The 19,724-nt window shown below is 39.4% G+C and overlaps 1 protein-coding gene across 2 annotated transcripts in view; it reads left to right on the forward strand.

Moving 5' to 3' along the window:
- The window catches only part of LOC129759201 (uncharacterized transmembrane protein DDB_G0289901-like), a 29,695-nt gene extending 20,550 nt beyond the window's left edge, over positions 1-9,145 (forward strand). Inside the window, exons 6-7 of one of the 2 annotated variants that reach the window (XM_055756607.1) lie at positions 7,708-7,944; positions 8,736-9,145. In XM_055756607.1, coding sequence (XP_055612582.1) covers positions 7,708-7,944; positions 8,736-9,078 — 580 coding nt within the window. In that variant the 3' untranslated portion in view covers positions 9,079-9,145. The remainder of the gene's footprint in view (positions 1-7,707; positions 7,945-8,735) is intronic. The other variant, XM_055756608.1, reaches the window with a different exon arrangement.
- Positions 9,146-19,724: the final 10,579 nt, after the last annotated feature.

A 19,724-nucleotide genomic window follows, 5' to 3' on the forward strand; every position in this document is an offset into this window, starting at 1 on the left:
TTGAAAAAAAAAATTTAATGATATTGAAATTGAACTTAAAAATTTGTGCAAATAAATAACAAGTTAAATAACTAGGTACCACAAGTTTCAAAAATTTTTGAAGGTGTAGCAAAGCACACCGGGTCAGCTAGTGTACTATACAATGTACATATTTGGTTGGAGTAAAATACAATTCAAAATAAAAGGTTCAATCTTGGGGTTAAAATCAATTAAGGCCAAGATTAAGCATGGAATATGTACCTTTGAATTTAGAATTCGAATATTGGTGATCATTTTTCGACCATGTAACAAATATTTAAAAATATGTACAGCAAATTATATACCATAAGGGGTGTCAACGATGAAATTGCCACACACACAAAATGGATTCGCAAAATTCAAGTTTTCATCCGATTGCCATCAAATTTTCAGAGATTGAAAATTATTAAACTTCATTTTACTCGATTTTTTTACAGTCCATACGCGAATGCCCGCACCTTGACCTTAACCCCAACTATAAGATTCTGCACATCCTGTGAATCAACCGTTTTTTGGATGTAAACTCATACTTTCTTTAGTTCCTCGACTGTCTTCATTACTTTAGGTCATTTAAGAAGGTGCTGCTTCATAATCGCCCAGAATTTCTCGATGGGGCGGAGCTCCAGAGTGTTGGGAGGGTTGAACATTTTCGGCACGAAATTGACCTTACTGTCTGCATACCACTTCAGCACGTCCTTGGAGTAGTGCCATGAGGCCAAATCCGGCCAGAAGATTGATGGGACGTTGTGGGCCTTCAGGAGACGAAGCAGCCGCTTCTGGAGGAACTCTTTCATGTACATGTACTTTCATGTCCGTTCATCGTGTCCTGGGTCACGAAAGGTGCACTCCGCTTCCCGCACGTGCAGATGGCTCGACAAACCAGAAATTTATTCGAAAATTTGTACATTTTCTGAGTGCGGACATGCTCCGTTGGCCGTGAAAAACAGGTTGCCGGGGATCTGTTGGAAGTCGGCCTTCACATATTTTTCGTCGTCCATGATGCAGCATTCAACTTTCGTCAGCATGTTGATGTACAACTTCCTGGCACGGGTTTTGGCGGACACCGCAGCACTGATGTTTGGCCTCGAAAACTGCAAACAACCGATCAAATCGTTGAACGGCTGCCTAGTGAGATAACCTCATTTCGTCCAGCCCGAGTCTCGATCTTTTTCAAGGCTGCCATTCCCTTGTCGATGGTGGTCTTCCGGAAAAGCAGTCCCTTTGGCCCTTGAGCGGCTACGTTAGCCACGTAGCGTTGATTAGCTATTCCTGTTCTCTGTTTGCGTCTCTGGGCCGGTTCGGGATTGACGGAATCTTGATCATCATCGTCATTGCTACCGTTGAAGTCACTCTCGTTTCGCACCCTACGCTGACGGGCACCAGAATCGCGAATCTTGCGTTGACTCTGGTGGCTGATAACCTCAGCGTGCGATCGTACAACATATCTTGAGTGTTGTGTTCTGGTAACCCCAGAAAAGCATCGTCTTGTGGCTAACAAAGCTCTCTTTCGGTGGCTCCGAGAATAAACCAGACTTCGATAGGCAGCACTCGTCCTAAATGCCGCAAACATCAAGAAGTGGTTGAAATCGCTGACAACTAACCGTCGCCTGAACCACCTCTTCCGCAGCACCCGGAACAGCTTCTAAACAGCTAAAAAGCACGAGAACGATATTCTCGACTTGCAGCTTCATAGACTTTCGTCCAGATGCGTCAACTTTTAGACCTTTTCTGGAAGCCGGAGGGCAACCTTCAGCAGCATGAGTCCAATCTGGCTCTGGTATGTTGCTGAAGTTGCTGGCAACTAGCCGTCGTCCAAGACACCGTCTCCAAAGCCGCAGAAAAATCGTATTGCAGGCATGGATCAGCTTTCGCGGAAGGGCTACAGCGCAGCTCCTCATCACAAGAGTAACCCTCTCGGCAAGCTTTTTCCAACCTCCTCCCGGCCGCCGGAAATGAAATCACGCTGCTAACCGCAGCGTTACTCGTGACGGCGTCGAGAGTGACCCTCTTGAAACCCGACTTTCTGGCGACGAACTCCGGTTGCGCCATTTGGCTGACCTGGAGCATCTCATGCACAGTAAACTAAAATTACCGAGTTCGGTAATTTATTTTACAGAACTAGTTCTGTAATTAGAAAATTTTCGGTAATTGATCAATTTGACGTTTAGTTTTCACCGAGTTCAGTAAATCGGCTCTTGACTTACCGAAGTTCTCATATTTTAATGTAAACAAATCTCAATGCCATCAATTTTCGGTAAAAAATCACCGAAATTAAACTGCAAACAAGACGAACGTCAAAATTCGATTGTCATTTTTTCGCACTCCGGGTCTTCCTTCTCAACTTGCAACCGAAATTAATCGTTTCGACTACTTTCGTGTGCTCGAGTGTGATGGGTATCTTTTAACCGGCCAGTCGTCGCCATTGCTCGGCATTTTCAGTTTCGCGTGTTTTGAGCAATGAAGCAGCAGTTTTTTTTTGCTTTGATGGCCTCCACTTGAACGCACGTAGACGATCGGATTTGGGACGTCACCAGCACCGCGGCGCTTCGCATGGAATGGATTGCTAATTTGATCGCAGCTCCAGTAAAGGTACATCGGATGGGTTTATTTTCCGCACTATAGTAAAAAAATAATTTTACTTCCAGGTCCCGTGGCTGTGACAACCTTCCTCCAGGCACCTGTGGCAGATGGCCATTGTCCATTGAAAAGCCACGAGACGGTGCCATGTTGCCATAACACAGAAAATAAAGTTAAAATAATTTGATACAGCTCCTTATTTTTCCTTATTTGTAGATTGAGCCTCTGCTATTGAGGCGTCCTCTAGAAATGCGATAGTATTTAGCAAAAAATATTTTTTTCGGTAATTTTTAACGAAAACCGAAAAACGTTTGGTAGTTTCAGCTTATGATACACAGCATATTACATGAGATGATATTTGAGACTCAAATCATCTCGTGTAGTATGCTGGGTATGTACACCGAAACTACGGAACGTTTTACGGTTTTCGGTAAAAATTAGTGAAAAATTTAGTTTTGGTTAATATTATCGGCATTGCGATAATAACAGATATTTAGGCGAAAAAAAATCAATTTTCCGGTAAAAACAACCGAATTTTCGGTAAAAATTGAAGGAATTTTGTGAAAATTACCAGTTTTTCGGTAAACATTACCGAACTTTTTGAATTTATCTGGTAAAACTTACCGGTTTTTTGGTTTTAATTACAGATATTTCGGTAAACTCGTCCGATTGTTCGGTAAATATGACCGAACTTTTACAGTTTTTTCGGTAAAAGTTATCAGTATTTCGATAATAATTACAGGTATTTCGGTAAAAATTTCAAGTATTTCGGTGATAGTTTTAGGTATTTCGGTAATCGTTACAGATTTTTCGGTTAAGTCTACCAGTTGTTCGGTTCACATAACCAAGCTTTTTAGTTTTTCGGTTAAAAATAACCGACCTTTCGGTAATAATTAAAGACATTTCGGTTCAACAATACCGATTGGTCGGTTATATAACGAGCTGTCATGGTGACAACTGTCAATATTTTGACCGATGATCAGCCGAGTTTTGGTTATTTTTTACCGAAAAAGATCCGTAATCTTTGACAGCTGTCACTTCTCAGCCATGAAAAAATTACTGAACAGTTTAACGATCTCCACATGTTAGGATTTCGGTAAAATAATTACCGAACTCGGTAATTTTCGTTTACTGTGTGGCTTTTGCGCTGATGATCCTCACTTGAGAGTACCCCTTTCACTAACTCGTTTTTCCGAAATCCAGACGTATCTGGGCCCATAATCTGTTGAAAACGCAGGTTTCAGTGGTGGAATAAAGTTATCTTTATTCATGTTTCGTCTGTGAGGTCAGTAGAATACAACTCTAATAATTAGCAGTAGCTAATTGTCACTTCCCACTCCTTATATTCCTGGCGCCCGAATAGGGACATGAGCCAGCGAGATGTCCCAGGCCATCACGGAGGTTCCACCAGAGGTCGAGTCCGGGGAGATTCGTGAACCGAGAGGGTTATGCTCGATGGCGTCACGAGTCACGCTGCGGTTAGCATGCGTGAGCTCACGTCTGACGGCCGGGAGCAGTCCCTGGATCTACAACCTGGCAGCGCAACGGTCGGGAGGTCCACCCCGGATATATTGGGTGGTGCTGATAGCCGAGAGGGTTACTCTCGTGCTTTGGTTGTGCACTATGGTCAGCAGTTATGAGCTGATCCATGCGCAGAGGACCATCACCGCAGAGGACCATCAGCACAAAGGCCACAAGATGCTCCAGGTCAGCCAGAAGGTGCCACTGGAGTTCGAGGATGGAAAGTCGGGTTCCGAGAGGGCTAATCTCGATGCCGACACAAGCCGCGCTGCAGTTAACAGCGTGATTTTGTTTCCAACGGCCGGGAGGAGGACTCTCGGGATCTGTGACTAAGATTGGTCAGGTTCAAATGCTCCAGTTGGAGTATTAGCCAGGATTGGAGGTTGGAAGAAGCTGCTTGTCGAAAGAGTTACTCTCGTGATGTGGAGATACGCTGTAGCCAGCACGCGTGAGCTTATCCAAGCCTACAGTTGGATACAGTTTTCTGTGGCTTAGGAGGAGGTATTTTGGTCGACGGTTAGTTGCCAGCAACTTCAGTAACGCATCAGAGCCAGATCGGGCTCATACCGCTGAACGTTGCTCTCCAGCTTTTTGGAGCGCTCGAAGCGTTGAAGCAGCGGAACGAAAGTCTTAAAACTGCAATTCGAGAAAATCGTTCTCGTGCTTTTTAGCTGCGCTGTAGTTAGCATTAGCATGCGCGAGCTTGTCTTCGATGTCTGGAAGCTATTCCGGGTGCTGCGGAGGAGGTGGATCTGGCGACTGTTAGTTGCCAGCAATTTCCACCACTTTTCAAGTTTTGCTGCACTTATGACGAGTTCTGTCAAAATCGTTCGAAGTCTGGCTTATTCTCGGAACTACCGAGAGAGGGCTTTGTTAGCTACAAGAAGTTGTTTTTCTGGGGTTACCAGAAAGCAACAGGCAAGAAATTTGTTCGGTCGCGTGCTGAGGTTATCAGCCACCGGAATCAACGAATCATCGATTCCGGTGCCAGTCAGCGTATGGCGCAAGACGAGAGCGACTACGAGAGTAGCGATGAACGAACGCAGAAAGCGAACAGGAGAAGCTACTCAATGCTACGTGGCTAACTGATGATGAGCAAGAGCAACTTCGAATCGTCAGCAAGCTTAGGGCCAGGGGGACTGCTTTTTCCGGAAGACCACCGCAGCCATGACAGAAAACGAGAATCGGGCTGGACGAAGTGAGGTTATCACTGAGCAGCCGTTCAACGATTTGATTAGTTGTGTGCAATTATTTTGATGCCGAACATCAGTGCTGTGGTTAGCGTACTATTAACCAGTCCTGGAGAAGTATGCGGCATGGAGAGCGATTGGCTTACCCTAGGCCAAAAGGTTTTGTGACATGAACGTTCGCTGAACGATGGTGAGGTTATCGCCGAAAAAGCCGTTCAAAGAGTTGATCGGTTGTTTGCAGTATCTGGCGACATCATCGAGACCAGATATTTGTGCAGCGGTTAGCGCACTGAGTAAATACCAGGCCAGCCCAGCTGATAGACATTGGCAAGGCCTGAAGCGTATTCAGCGATACCTTCGACGTATGACCGTTATGGCGTTGGTATAGTGCAGAAACGTGATACCGGAACCACTAATCGGATATGCAGATGCAGATTTTATGCCGAAGCTTCCGATGACCGAAGATTTGTATCGAGTCACGCTTACATGATCTTCGTGAATCTAGTCTCGTGGTCAACGAAACTTCAGCAGACGGTCAGTCTGACGTCGACCGAAGCTGAGATAGGAGCCCTTTGCCATGCGGTCAATGAAGGTTTGTGGTTAACAAACTTCCTTGGTGAATTGGGTGTGGTTAGCACTCCTTTCACGTTAATGGAGGACAACATCCCTTGCATCCAGTATCTGGAAGAGGCGCGGACTCATCAGCTGATGAAGCATCTGGACGTGAAGTATGCATTCATCAGGGAGATCGTAAAAAGCGGTCAGCTTTTTTTTAAGACACATCTCTACTGAGGATCAGCCAGCTGATGCGTTCACGAATGAGCTACCAAGGGCGAGGCACGCGAAGCTGTTCAGCATTCTCAATCTGCGAATTGAGGGGAGGTGTTGATACTTACGGTTTTGGCGGATCCACATTGCTGCCGATTGCAGCAGAACCAAAACATTGTTTGTTTTGGTTCCTCTTGCTTGTTGTTCAATTCGCAATCGAGAACAATAGATCAATGATTGCTGATGACAGGTGATGACGATAAACGCGGTACAAATGTTTACATCATCACACGGTTAGACGAGACTACTCAAATTGGGTTCGTGGTAACACAACAGTGTTGCCAGATATTCTGGGTAAGATATCAAAGTACTCATTGAGAAATGGGTACTTTCCCGGTTAGGGAATATAAGAAGTGGAAAGTGACAATTAGCTATCGCTTATTAATATTTGTAGTTGTATTCTACTGACCTCACAGATGCAACATGAATAAAGATAACTCTATTCCACCACTGAAACCTGCGTTTTCAACAACTCATTTACTCACAACTCATTCACTCATAAATTGAATCCATAAGTAACATTTTAGAAAACTTTTCCTAAAAAAAAATTAAGAGTAAAGCTTTGCTTTGAAATTGAGGCATTGTGAAGTTACTATCATTCCTCAATAATTGACATATTGAATTAAATATTTCTGATCAATTTTGTTCATGTTGAATATGAAGAAAAAAGATCTGTGGGGTAAATTTTTTTAATCAAAAATTCAATAACTCAGAAATCATACTTTTATTTTTAATTCTCTGAGGTTACAGCATTGAGGTTTGGCTCAATTTGACATGTTTTTCTAGAACATTTGATTTTTGTCAGAAATTCCTCAAACTGGAGCTGAGGAATCAAGTAACCCCCATCTGTATTTTAAGTTTAGCTTAGTTTTGTGATTTCAAAAAACTTTTGTTCTTCGAAAAACTTTATGGTTTAAAAAAATTCAAACAATTTAGTCATAAATTGCTACATCAGAATTGAATTTGCAGTACTTTTGCGGCTAAAATGTTTACACACTTCAATTGCTTAAATTGGTAAAATATCAAGACTGCTTCAAGGCTATAATTTTATGAATTTATTGTTGAAATTGTTCCACTAATACACAAAGATATTTAAACTTGTACAAAAAGTTAATTATGTAGAGGAGAATGAGGAGACTTGATCCTTTTAATTACCTTGTTTTCATCGCATTTTTTGGAAAAAATTCGCAACTGAAGCACATAATTTCAAGTTTTGCTGCTACAAAAATTAACATTATTGTGTATCGATTTTTTTCATTTGTTTTGAAGTTTTAAGAGACTTCATTTTTTAATCAAGGAGGCTTGTTTCTTTATCTAGGGGACCTTCACATGATAAACGAAAGATATAAGGTGGATTGACTGTTTTTGGCAATATTAATTTTCATTTCGTAGTGTCTAAGTATTACAGAAAAAGGAGTCTAAAAGTTTACTTATTACCTTGTAGTGCATAGCACAAAAGCTGATATTTCAAATTTTTAAGAGAAAATCAAATTTTCTACCCATTTTTACCACGCAATCACAAGACAAATAAAAGTTTTTGAAATAAAATACTAATAATATTATAGGTAGTCAGCTATGATTACGATCTTAACGTATTTTACAGACTTAGCTACGCGGGATCTAGTTCCAGTGCGAATGCAGCAACTCAACAAGCATCCCAAGGACCATCGTTCGGATCTAGCGCTGGAATAGCAGCCGGAAGTGGAAGTACTTCAGCAGCAGCCAATGCCCAAACTGCCGTTATCAATGCCGGCGTATCAGGAACTTCGGCCTCGAACGGAAATGCCAACTCAATGAGCCATCAATTTGGGTGAGTTCAACGTTTTCAACATTTAGGTACAAAATGGGTAGGTCACTAAGGGGCCGTCCATAAATGATGTCACGCGTTAGGGGGGGAGGGGGGGTTTTGATTTTTGTGACAATTTGTGACATGAGGGGAGGGGGGGTCAGCTTGAGCGTGACATCACTTATCATCAGAAAAAAAAAACGCAACAAAACAATAACAAATAATTTTATCCTAAATTCAATAAAACTATACTTGCACCATTCATTTAATGAATAATAATACTCACGTAATCACTTTTGGTAAATTTTATTAGCATAAGAAAGTTCACAAGAACACTTTCACTGCAACACTCAGGAAAGTCCTTTCCACTTAAATTGTGGCAAAACGGGAACAGGATTGCTTGGCTATTCTAACCTGTGGAGATGATTTGGATTGCGAATGGATTGAAGAAGAGGAACTAGATTTGGATGGTTGGATAGAGATTTGGTTATTGATATGGAAAGTCATCAACATAATCCTTGGACTCATGATTGAAATGTGTTTTAAGCAATGATTGGAGGCTTGTTAAAAGTTGTGAACCTTTTTTTCAATTCTTTGAATAAAACTGATGAATTTAAAAAAGCATTTTCTATGAGTTGAAAATTTTACTCCAGGGGGAGGGGGGGGGGGGGTGTAGGAAAACGTGACGTAATACAAAAGGGGGGTTACGGAATTTGTGACAATATGTGACGGAGGGGGGAGGGGGGGTAATTTTTTTCCAAATTCTTCGTGACATCATTAATGGACAGACCCTAATTGAATTAACACTTTTTCAGCGGCTTCGGAGTGTCATCGGCGAATGCAAATGCTAATTCGTACACGCACGGTTTCGGTGCGGGTGGATTCGGGAGCAGCTCGGCAGGGGCCCAGTCGAATTCTTGGCAGAGTTCGGGACTGGGTGGATCTTTCGGTGTTTCCAATTCAGTAGCCCATTCGCAAGGTTTCAGCGTGGGTCCCGGGGGCATTAGCGGTTCCAGTGCCCATTCGGGAAGTCAGACCTATAAAATTCCCTACTATAAAGACATCACGTTGTCCTACTCGGCTGGATTTTCGACTTCCGCCGGAATGGATGGCGGCTCGACGGCGTATTCCGATGGAAGCTCGTTTAGTTTTAATTGATAAAATTGATTTTGAAATAGTTCTATTTATTTAAAATCGTTAATCATGCTAATAAAAATTCAATTGAATAATTCCTAGTCCTGTAATCCTAGTATTTTATCTATATATACAGTCCCCCCACAATCATGGGTCACACACAATTATTAGTCACCGATCATTAGAACTGCTGATGTCTAATAAACCAAAAGAAATTATATCATATTATTATTTTTAGTTAATCGGCAATATCATCAAAATGCATTAAAAATGGACGGAAGTGTTTTTTTTGTGTTGAAGCAAAATTTTCAAGAGTTCTGAAATGGAGTTTCCGGTTTTTCTGAATTTCAAAATTAATGAAAATTCATCCGAAAACGGAATGCTAGCGCTACGCCTTCCGTAACAACCTTAAGGTGTTGAAAAGCTGATGGAGAATGGAATTCAACTGCCGGCCGGATAATCATTATTTTTCAGATAAGTAGTTTGTTTCAATTTTTAGCATATAATTGAAAAAAAAGTTCTAGGAGATTGCATGGTTGATTATATTATAAAAAATAGTGGAATCTTATAGTGTTTTTGGCTGTTAGTTAATGTTATTGAGTTGGGATAGGAATCAATTAATATTTTTTTAACACGCTTTGTGTAATTCGGATTATTTTAGGAGTTTAAGTGCTTCGAAATCATGTTGAGTTTTCTCAAATAATTTTTTAGTTTTAAATAGTTCTTGATTCACCTAAGAACATTTATTAACAAAAGCATGTTCGTTCGCTTAGATAATTTCAATTGTAAAAAAATATCTTGTTTAAATGTCTCAACCTGAATCCTGTATAACCTGAATCGCTTCAATTTGCTTCTCAAGATACAAAAAACAAAAGCTACATCACGCTAGCATTACCTTAGAAACAAAAGATTACTTGTGGGTATATAATAAAATTCTAACTATCATGATAGTAATCTGATTCCCAAATTCATAAATGTGACATAAATGTCACAGTCGACAGCTCACAAAAAAACTAGGAAAGATTGCGCTCTACAGATGGTTGAGATTACGGCAAGCGCTGGCGTTATGGATAGAGTTCATTTATTAGGTGATGAAGAACATCTGCATTTTTAAAATTATTATATAACCACTCTATCTAAAAACAGAGATTATCAGTCTGTTACTAAATCGTCAATCAAAAAATGATCGGATTTTTATGTTCATTTATCATCGAAAAATTAATTAACCGTCAACTTGATAAGCCATTGGATTATTCGACAATATATATAAATGAATTATTTTTTTTTACAAATTTATGTTTACACTTTGTAACTTTATTAGTTAGGATAATAATATTTATGGTTCACCGTAACACTAGTCAAAAGTGTTTCCCAATCAATTCCTTTAACCCCTCTCCCACCCAAAATTATTTTGCTAGGATGCAGAGGTGACCTCGGTCCTAAAGCACAAAATAGATCTTTTATCCTTTTCTCTTTCTTCCAATCTATCCATTGACTACTAGGACGTGGCCGGCGCCGTTATTGATGTTAAAAGAGAGAGCATCAGTTTTGTACAGTGTGAATGAGCTGCCAATCCCAAGCACCATTCATTTGACCTCTGAATAAAATTGATGGCCTCGGTCAATCACGGAGTAGCAACCATTGGCGATGTGGAACTTGTTCTACTGAGCCACGCCAGCGATCGTGGAACTCGAAGTGATTGTTAACATAATTTGATTTTGGAACAAGTCATACATACACTTTCTTCAATCATGCATTTCGGGTTTTACGGTTTGAGGTGGATGTGAGTAGTTTTAATCAAGCTAAGCTAAGCTAAGCTAATATCATCAAAATGCATTAAAAATATTATTTGAGCGTTTGATATCATTAAAATTGCAGTTTGAATACTTTTTATCAAAGGTGAACTATAAGCTGTGGAACTATCGCATAAAATTCCAATGTTATAAGGTTGACATCTTAAACCGTTAAGCCCCTTATGTGGGTATTTCAAAGATTCCAACCAAATGAATTGGTCCCATATAAGCACAATAAAAGACTTTACATTTTCTAAATAAAACAGAGCGAATCATATGCGAAAATTCAATAATATTTAGCAAAATAAAAGTGACCCATAATTGTTACAGAATCCGACAAGTTCCACACAATCATGGGTCACTTTTTCGCAAGCAAAACAAAACATTTCTTGGTTGCTAGCTCAACCCAATTGCCCCTTGAACGTATACTAGCGAAGAATGCCCCTGAATGTTTGCCAGAAACTTGTTGATTTTCAAGTTGATATTCGGGTGTTGCCATGGACTTCGATGTGACTAATAATTGTGGGCAATATGATTAATAATTGTTACAAGCTTCAATTTTGACCCATAATTGTGGTTTTGAAAAACGTTGATTGTTTCGGTAAATTATTTTATTTTTCAACAAAATTGGAAACAAAATCATGTTTGAAATCAAAGAGGGAATATTTAATGACTGAAATTCATGCAAAGCTTGATGTTTGGCCCACTAACACCCGAATGAACGAACATTTTGTGGTGAACTGATACGTTAAGTGACTAATGATTGTGGGGGGACTGTATAAAAATGGATTTCAGTCTGTCTGTCTGTCTGTTCTCTATAGACTCGGAAACTACTTAACCGATTTGCGTGAAACTTAGCAGATGGGGGTATTGGAGGCAGGGGAAGGTTCCTGTTATGGTCTGAGACTCCTCCCTCTCTAATGAAGGGGAGGGAGGGGCCTCTTAAACAAAAGACAATTTTTTGCATAACTCGAAAACCAATAAAGCAAATGGTATCAAATTTGGCATGGGGTGGTATTAGGGAACGAGGAATATTTCCATAAACAGACTAATACAGACATGACTCTCCATAGAAAAGTCTAGTCAATTTTTCGCAAAAGTGATTCCAAGTGATTACACTGCCATCTTCTGTCGACATTGCCTCTTACCATTATAAAAACTAAAAAATTGTCTAAGTTGCATGAAAAATCTTGATAACTCAAAAAAAAAACTAACAAATATTTTATAAAAATCGTCTCCATCGTGGCTTGACTCAAAGTAGTGATCGCATTCTGATACAACGGAACATCGGAACATCTGTCGGTGATGGGTACATGAAGGATACATGACGGTTGTTGGGGCTTAGATCGGGCTTACCAGATGTACCGAAGGGTTTGCTACCGTTTACTCCTGCGAATATCAAAACGGCCCAGAAAATTGATGTCGTATATCGTCACTTGAACAACTAGGGTGAAATTACTCCGCAATAGCACCAATATCCCGCAATCTGCAACTGCCTCTTAACACCGCACAACAACGGCACACTTTGCCGGGATAAATCAACGGGTTTCGAAGAAACTAATTAGAGTTTGAAACCTCTATTGGGGAATTTTAGGCTTCGTCTTTGGTGGATAAATAAACGCGCAACCGCGCAGAATAAGGTTCTAACTATACTGGTTTATTGAACTTTGTACATTTCTGTTGTACCTTGAACAAAGGTACACAATTTAAGAGCTTTACTCAGAGCTTACTTTAAGCAATTTCGATTGTGAGTAGGCTCTATTAAGGTGACTACAAAAATAAATTATTTAGAATTTTACGTTTCATTTCAAAGATCTTTTCGTTAAAGTTTTTCATTGGTACCAACAACGGTAATCCAAAATTCTGAATATCTTACATTTTCACTGCGCAAAATTTGTTTTTTTAGGTGAACCTAGTGACACGATTGAAAAACGGCAACCAACCCATCAATCCTAATTCCAAACCAGGGCCGGTGTTTCAGACGACGGTGCTAGCGTGCAACGATCGACGAACGATTTTAAAAAAAAATGCACATAGACATTTTTCTATCCGTGATCTCCACAACATAATACCCCATCGATGATCTGGTATTATCTGGACATCATCCACCGGATTGCTCAACCAGTGCTTATCACCAGCCTATATTGTCTTCAACGATCGCACGAGCCGGTATTGTTTCTGGGACAACAGCAGAGATATACAAGAATATTACAGCATGTGGAGGCAGAAGGCAAAACTCACCACTTGGACCAGTCGAGTTGAACCTGCCAACTACTTCTACTACTACTACTACTATCACACTTATTAGACATACAATAAAGATTAATTTAAAAAAAAAGACCATTTTAATGTAAAATAAACAAAAAGAAGTATTTTATGAAAACTGTTATATTTTACAAAACTAGTTGTTGAATCTTTCTAGATTAATTTCAATAAGGCAATAAATGTCATCGAATACGCGGTTCAGTTCAGCGTACTTGCGAAGCCCTCAAGCCGAGGAAAACTGAAGCAAGACTTTCATTAGGCTTCTTGACTAAGTTGCTTTTGAGTGAACCTAACTAACTTCAGAAGTTGGAGTATCATGGATTTTTTTTATGAGCATCGCTAACCAATCGGTAAATCTGACTATGGATGGAAACGTTGAAACATAAGCTTTCACCAGGACCAGAAGGAGTAAGATTTCAATAATTAGTCCCTGGTTTGAGCCACGGTGACTACTGGTTTTGGGCTCTCAAGGTTTTTTTTGGTTACTGGGTCCTAGGGCGTTCGTTAAGCTGGGAGAGTTTTCAGAAGTGAGAGTTCGTTCCGAAGTTTATGATTTTTAAAATGGTTTATTCAGCATTTTTAAAATTGTTGATTCAGTTGTCGAAAGCCGTGGAGAATTGAGCAAAAAGGAACCAAACAGCAACAGCAGCAGGGCCGAGTTGGGAGATGCCATTACCCGCTTCATGCGGCGTTTGTCGGAGGCGGGCAAATTTGTGAAACTGCTGCCACTGGCAATTCACGACAGTTGGATAGGATCACTTTTTGCAGGATTGCTCTTGGCTGCTGGTTAGCTTGACGGTGCGCGGTGCGGACGAAAGAAGCGTGGTACAATACACTGACGAATGGTTCTGCTTAGATGGGCTTGCACATACTTTGGGCTTGGGTTGTGGTTGGCCCCACATGTAGCCATGTGTATAGTGCAGGCTAGACTAAGCTTGCCAGATAGCGCGGTTTTATCCGGGTTTGCCCGGATATTTGATGCGATTTGATTTCATTTTTTTTGCATTTTTTCTTTGCTTTTATATATAATAACACCTGAATTTTGCCCGGTTTTTTGGATTTGAAAAATTGAAATCCATGCCCGGATTTTGCCAGGTTTTTTTTGAAAAATTGCCCGGAATTGCTAAGTCCGGATGGGAATGGAAAAAATTCTGGCAACCTTAGGCTAGACTTAACAAAGAAAAACAATCACTCCATGGCAACTTGCATTTCACCCACGGTGTACAATATAATAAGGTGATATCTTCCCGAAAATGTCGTCATTACTATCCATCTAGTGATCCTCGGTGTATGCAGCATTTTCTTACGCCCGCAAAACTTTTTGCCTGGCACGCTATAGGCAGATAGTAATAACGTCACTTGTTTACATTCAAACGAGTTGTTTACTCTTGTTAGTAGCCTACCTTATATACTTATACCGTGCATTTCACCTTTTAAAATTTTACCAAAATAAAATCGCCAGCTTCGATGATGTCAGTTAATTTTTTGCGATGGAAGCGCCTCTGGTGCCGACATTGCCCATAACATTAGCGAAAAACTGAGAAAGAGTGTCCTGTCTGTATTAGTCTCTTCCATAATTTTTTACATAATTCAAAAACTAATTAAGCAAATAGAACCAAATTTGGCATGGGAGGGTATTTGGATACGAACAATATTTCTATGATTATTTAAGACCCCTCTCTCTTTCCAGAAGTAGGATATAAAAGGGGGGAGGGGGCCTCTTTTATAATTTTTCACATAACTTGAAAACTATTTGAGTAAATGGAAGCAAATTTGGCATGGGCGGGTATTTGGGAACAAGATATGTTCTAATGATTGTTTGAGACCCTTTCCTTCTTCCAGCGGGGAGAAAGGAAAAAGGGAGGGGAGTTTCATACAATTTTTACAGCATAACTTGAGAACTTCAACATCAAATGGAACCAAATTTTGCATGGAACGATATTTGGGTACGAGAAATGCTTCTATCAATATTTGGTATCTCTTATTCCTTCAAAGAGGTGGATGAAAAGAGGGAGGAGAGGTCTCCCTTCAGTATACACTAAGGTTTTTTTTACGCGGTATGATTTCCGTCGTTAACGTATAGGACTTGGAATAAACGTGCAAAAACGTGTTGATTCGCGAGAGTCGTGTAGAAGAATCATATCCATGGCAAAAAACCGCATAAAAAGAAGCCGTGTTAGAAAAACTGAGCAAAATCAAACCGCGTAAAAAAAAAACTTAGTGTAACTGGAGAGCTTATCGAGCAAATGGAACCATTAGTGAACCTGTATATAAGAGAAATGACATCTGAAACACAAAATTCCAATCGAGCAAAAGAACTGTCAAAATCGATTCCAATCGATCCGAGCAATTTGTCGCAGTGCTTTTACCTTTCTTATTGAAAACTCAACCAAGGAAGCTATTGTGGTTGTTGTTATAGTTCAAACAGATAATTTTTAAGCTGGTCATATGAATTTATGATTAGGTGCAATTTTTTTCAATGCTTTGGTGAATCGTGTTCCTAGTTAGAAAACTAACTAATGATTAACGAAATTCAAGTCATTCATACCGTTTATCGCGATCCTTCGGGCATCGAGTTCAATGTTGTTTTGTTGGATTGAAGGAGCGTTCACTTTAGAGCTTGAACATTGACCCAGAAAACAGTGCTGGGGATTTTTTTGTCCAAGATTTCAGCGATGTTGCCACATATTTTATTTTAAGAGGGATCAGATGTCGCTTCTCTTATATGAAGGTTCACTAGGAACCATATTTATCATGTGAGGGTAATCTGATACGAGAAATGTTTCTATTATTAATTGAACTCCCACCTTTTTTCAGTGGATGGATATAAGGAGAAAAGGAGTGCTTCCATTCAATTTTTTTTTGCATAACTCGAGAATTAACCGAGAAAATGAAACCAAATTTGCATTAAAAAGTATCTGAGTACGAAAAATATTTTTATGAATATTAAGTTCCTCCCCTCCATTCAATGGGGAGAACGAAGGGGGGGGGGGGGGGTGTGGTACTTCCTTTCAATTTTATGCATAACTCAAGAATTTATTGCACAAACAAAACCAAATTTGGCATGTGATGGTATTTCAATACGAGAAACTTTTCTGTGTGAAATAATTCCTTTCTTGCAGTAGGAGAATAGAATTGGGAATATAGGAAGCAAAGAGGAAAGCTTATATTAAACTTTTTTTTTCTAAAATCCGAGAAATGGACAAAACTTAACATGGAAACTCATTTTGATATTATCCTATGATCAGTGTTCGGCATCGCTAATTGAAAAATTAGCGGCGCTAATAAAGTCGCTAACTCACTCAAATTAAACGATCGCTAATTAAAACCGCTAAATAAGCAGAAAAAGTTATCGCTTCAAGCTTAAAGCGCTAATCGCTAATCGCTAACTGTTGACTAACAATAACGTATACAGCATGGCAACTGCATAGATTACGGTTGCATTTCAATTCGTTTGCTCAAGTACTTTACAAACCTAGTGCAGATTGTTTATTGTGCCAGATTGTGATGAAAAATCTTTAACCAGGTTTCCCTTTTTTACAAACTTTCAAAATAGAAATGCTAAATTCTTATTCAGGCATTGCCAAACGTGTATCTATAAAAACTAAATGAAATAAAAATGTATATTCATTCTATGCTGGTATTATCATATTTTTATTTTACCGGATTTGAAATACTAGTAAAACTGTATTGTGAAAAGTAAATATCTCATCCACTTAAAACAAGTTGTAAAAAGTAGATTTTTTAGCGTTAAGTGGGGTAGTGGGATAGAAATGTGAAATCTGAAAAATCTTGGAAATTTGGAAAAACCTTTGAAAATCCATCGATTGACCTAGAAAGCACATTTCAACAAATCACCGCATGTGGACGACCATGCTAAGGTCTTGCAAAATATTGAACAAGTGGTCTGGACTTTTGCAACCAAAAAACAGTATCTCAAAGTTGACCTTTTAGCTTTGAATTGCATAAAGGATGTTTAAAATAGTTTAATAATGTTTAACAATATTTATTGAATTCTTTGTCTAAGAATGCTGAGAAAAAAAGTAGATAAAGAGAAAAAAACTTAATCTGTATTAGGCACTCCTGCCCAGAGGTGTAAGAATGATACCCGATGTCTATAATTAACTTATCAAATGACAAAAAGTTTACTTCTATCAGTAATAATTTGTGAATTTGAAACAAGTAAATGGAAGTTAGCGGTCTTCAGTTAGCGGAACCAAAAAATAGCGGAACTTTTTAATTCGCTAGCTCAATCAAAATTTAGCGGCAAAATTGAACCGCTAACAAAAAGTTATCGGACTAACTAGCGATTATCGGATTAGCGTTTTTGTGCCGGACACTGCCTATGATTATTTGACACACCATACTCCTTTCAGTGAGTAGGTGTATAGAAGGAGGGAGGTAAGCCCAATACAATTATGTTAGCAAAAGTTCTCAATTAATGCTAACGAAGCCAACAAAAAGGAAACAAATATGGCATGGAAAGGTATTTGGTTACGAGATATTTTTCTACGATTGTTATAGACCCTCACGCTTCACAGTGTAGAGAGGGAAAGAAAGGATTTAAGTCATATTTGTGTTGCAATTCGAAACTCCAGCTGCAGCTCTCATTGTATAACGGTATAACGATTGCTTTTGAATTATGTAACAATTTGGTTTAAAATAATACTAACGAAACAATAAAAATTTGAATAATTTCTGAAAATTTCATATATGTTTGAAGGGTGTAGCAAAGCACACCGGGTCAGCTAGTTCTAAATAAAGCTTCGAAAGATATTCAATGATCTTAAGCTATTGTCGAGGCCTTGTTAGCAATGTATCCAGTTTAAACCTTAACTCATCCTGGTTACAAAAACATCCGAGATCTCAAAAACTTAATGTTGTCAGATTACATTTGAGTCACATGACGTTATCTGATACTTCCTTGAATCTGAGACTGTATTCAACAATTTCTTATAAACATGCGACGGTAATGGTATTAAATATTCAATTAGTTCCATTTGTTTCCATTTACAAAAATACACACTTCAGAGTTATCGTACGCTTCTATTTTTCGAACAGTTGTAAAAATCTTGCAATTGCAAATAATATGAAGTTTGCACCCCCATAGTTGGGAAGTAGGCGTTGCCTTGCAAGGAAGTCAACATTTTCGCTCCGCAAAAAAAGTGTTTTTCCAAATGCAAGAAATAGTATAAATACAATTAATCGAACGTGGAATCCAGCTGATTATAACTACGAATGTGAATATTGCGAACTTATCGTAAAGTACGTGAGAAGCGGCTTCAGAAGTTTCGGTATCAATTGGTCCCCGTATCAAAACATCATCAGCCCTGCTCCTGCCAACTAAAGACGAATCCGAATCAGGGAAAAATGTATCCCCCCAATGACCATTTTTTTTTGTGAGATCTTTCATTTTCCAGGATTCGTACATGTTTTGGCTATGTTCGTAGAACAAGAAGAAAAATAAGAATAAGAAAATCATAGCGCAAGGATGCAAATGGTCTAGATTCGTTTTATTGTAAAAGATTTCAATCTACAGAATAGGTCCCGATTGAAAAATATGTGACTATACATGTGGCCATTATTGGGAATCAGCACCTGAAAAGCTACAATGATAAACCAAGGTAGGCCTCATAGGTAGATCAACGAAATGCCCCATTCGTTATGGGTGATAATTATTCGACATAGAATTAAACGCAGATTCACATTCATCTGCAAAACAACATTTTTTTACCCCTGAATGTATGTAATCTCAAATACAAACGCGAACGACTAGAAAACGCAAAATCTGAATGGGAAAACGAACAATTTTAATTTAAAGTCTGCTTCATTTAATATTGGAACACAAACAATTGCGTGTAGTTCAGTCATTTATTAACGAATTCATAATTTGTTTTTCATACAAATGAAGCATTTTCTTTACTCTTTCATAAAAAAAATTAAAAAAAAATTCATTGCTGTTTCGAAGAAATTCTCGTACTTTTCCCGTAATACGGCACATTAGGCGGCGCACACCCTTTTCGTCCACCGTTTTGGCGATTTGATTCCACCAGTTCTTCATTTGAGTCATGTTCCTAACAAGTTCTCCCTTTGCCTTAAGCCTCCGCTTCGTGATTGCCCAGTATTTCTCTATCGGCCGGAACTGGGGGCAGTTTGGGGAGTTGAGGTCCTTCGGTATTACGCTGACCGTTTTGTTGTAATGGCAGCTTGCGGTCCGGCCAAAACATTCTGGCCACATTGTTCTGCTTCAGCGTCCGATTTGGCTGTTTGCTGGCTCGGAATGACCTTATTCCTTCCCGGAGACGAATTCGTCGCACCGTACTGTGAGCGGCCTGGAACTTATTGGCCAAATCACGGTCTGAAAGATTGGGATTCCTCTTGACGGCCTTGATGACTTTCCCACGCAGTTTCCGGTCGACAGTTCCACTCCGACGCTTCGAATGCGGCTTCCGAGCCGTCGTCAATGTTTCCTTGTACTGCTTGATAACACGCCATACGGTATTTCTGGGCATTTTAAGCTGTTTAGCTAGCTTCGATGCCGACAACAATGGATTTTCAAGAAAACTGTGCACAATTTGATCTCTCCGTTCGGCTTCCATGGCGGTTGTTTAC

The sequence above is a fragment of the Uranotaenia lowii genome, unplaced genomic scaffold (assembly GCF_029784155.1).
Source record: "Uranotaenia lowii strain MFRU-FL unplaced genomic scaffold, ASM2978415v1 HiC_scaffold_12, whole genome shotgun sequence".
Taxonomy (NCBI): domain Eukaryota; kingdom Metazoa; phylum Arthropoda; class Insecta; order Diptera; family Culicidae; genus Uranotaenia; species Uranotaenia lowii.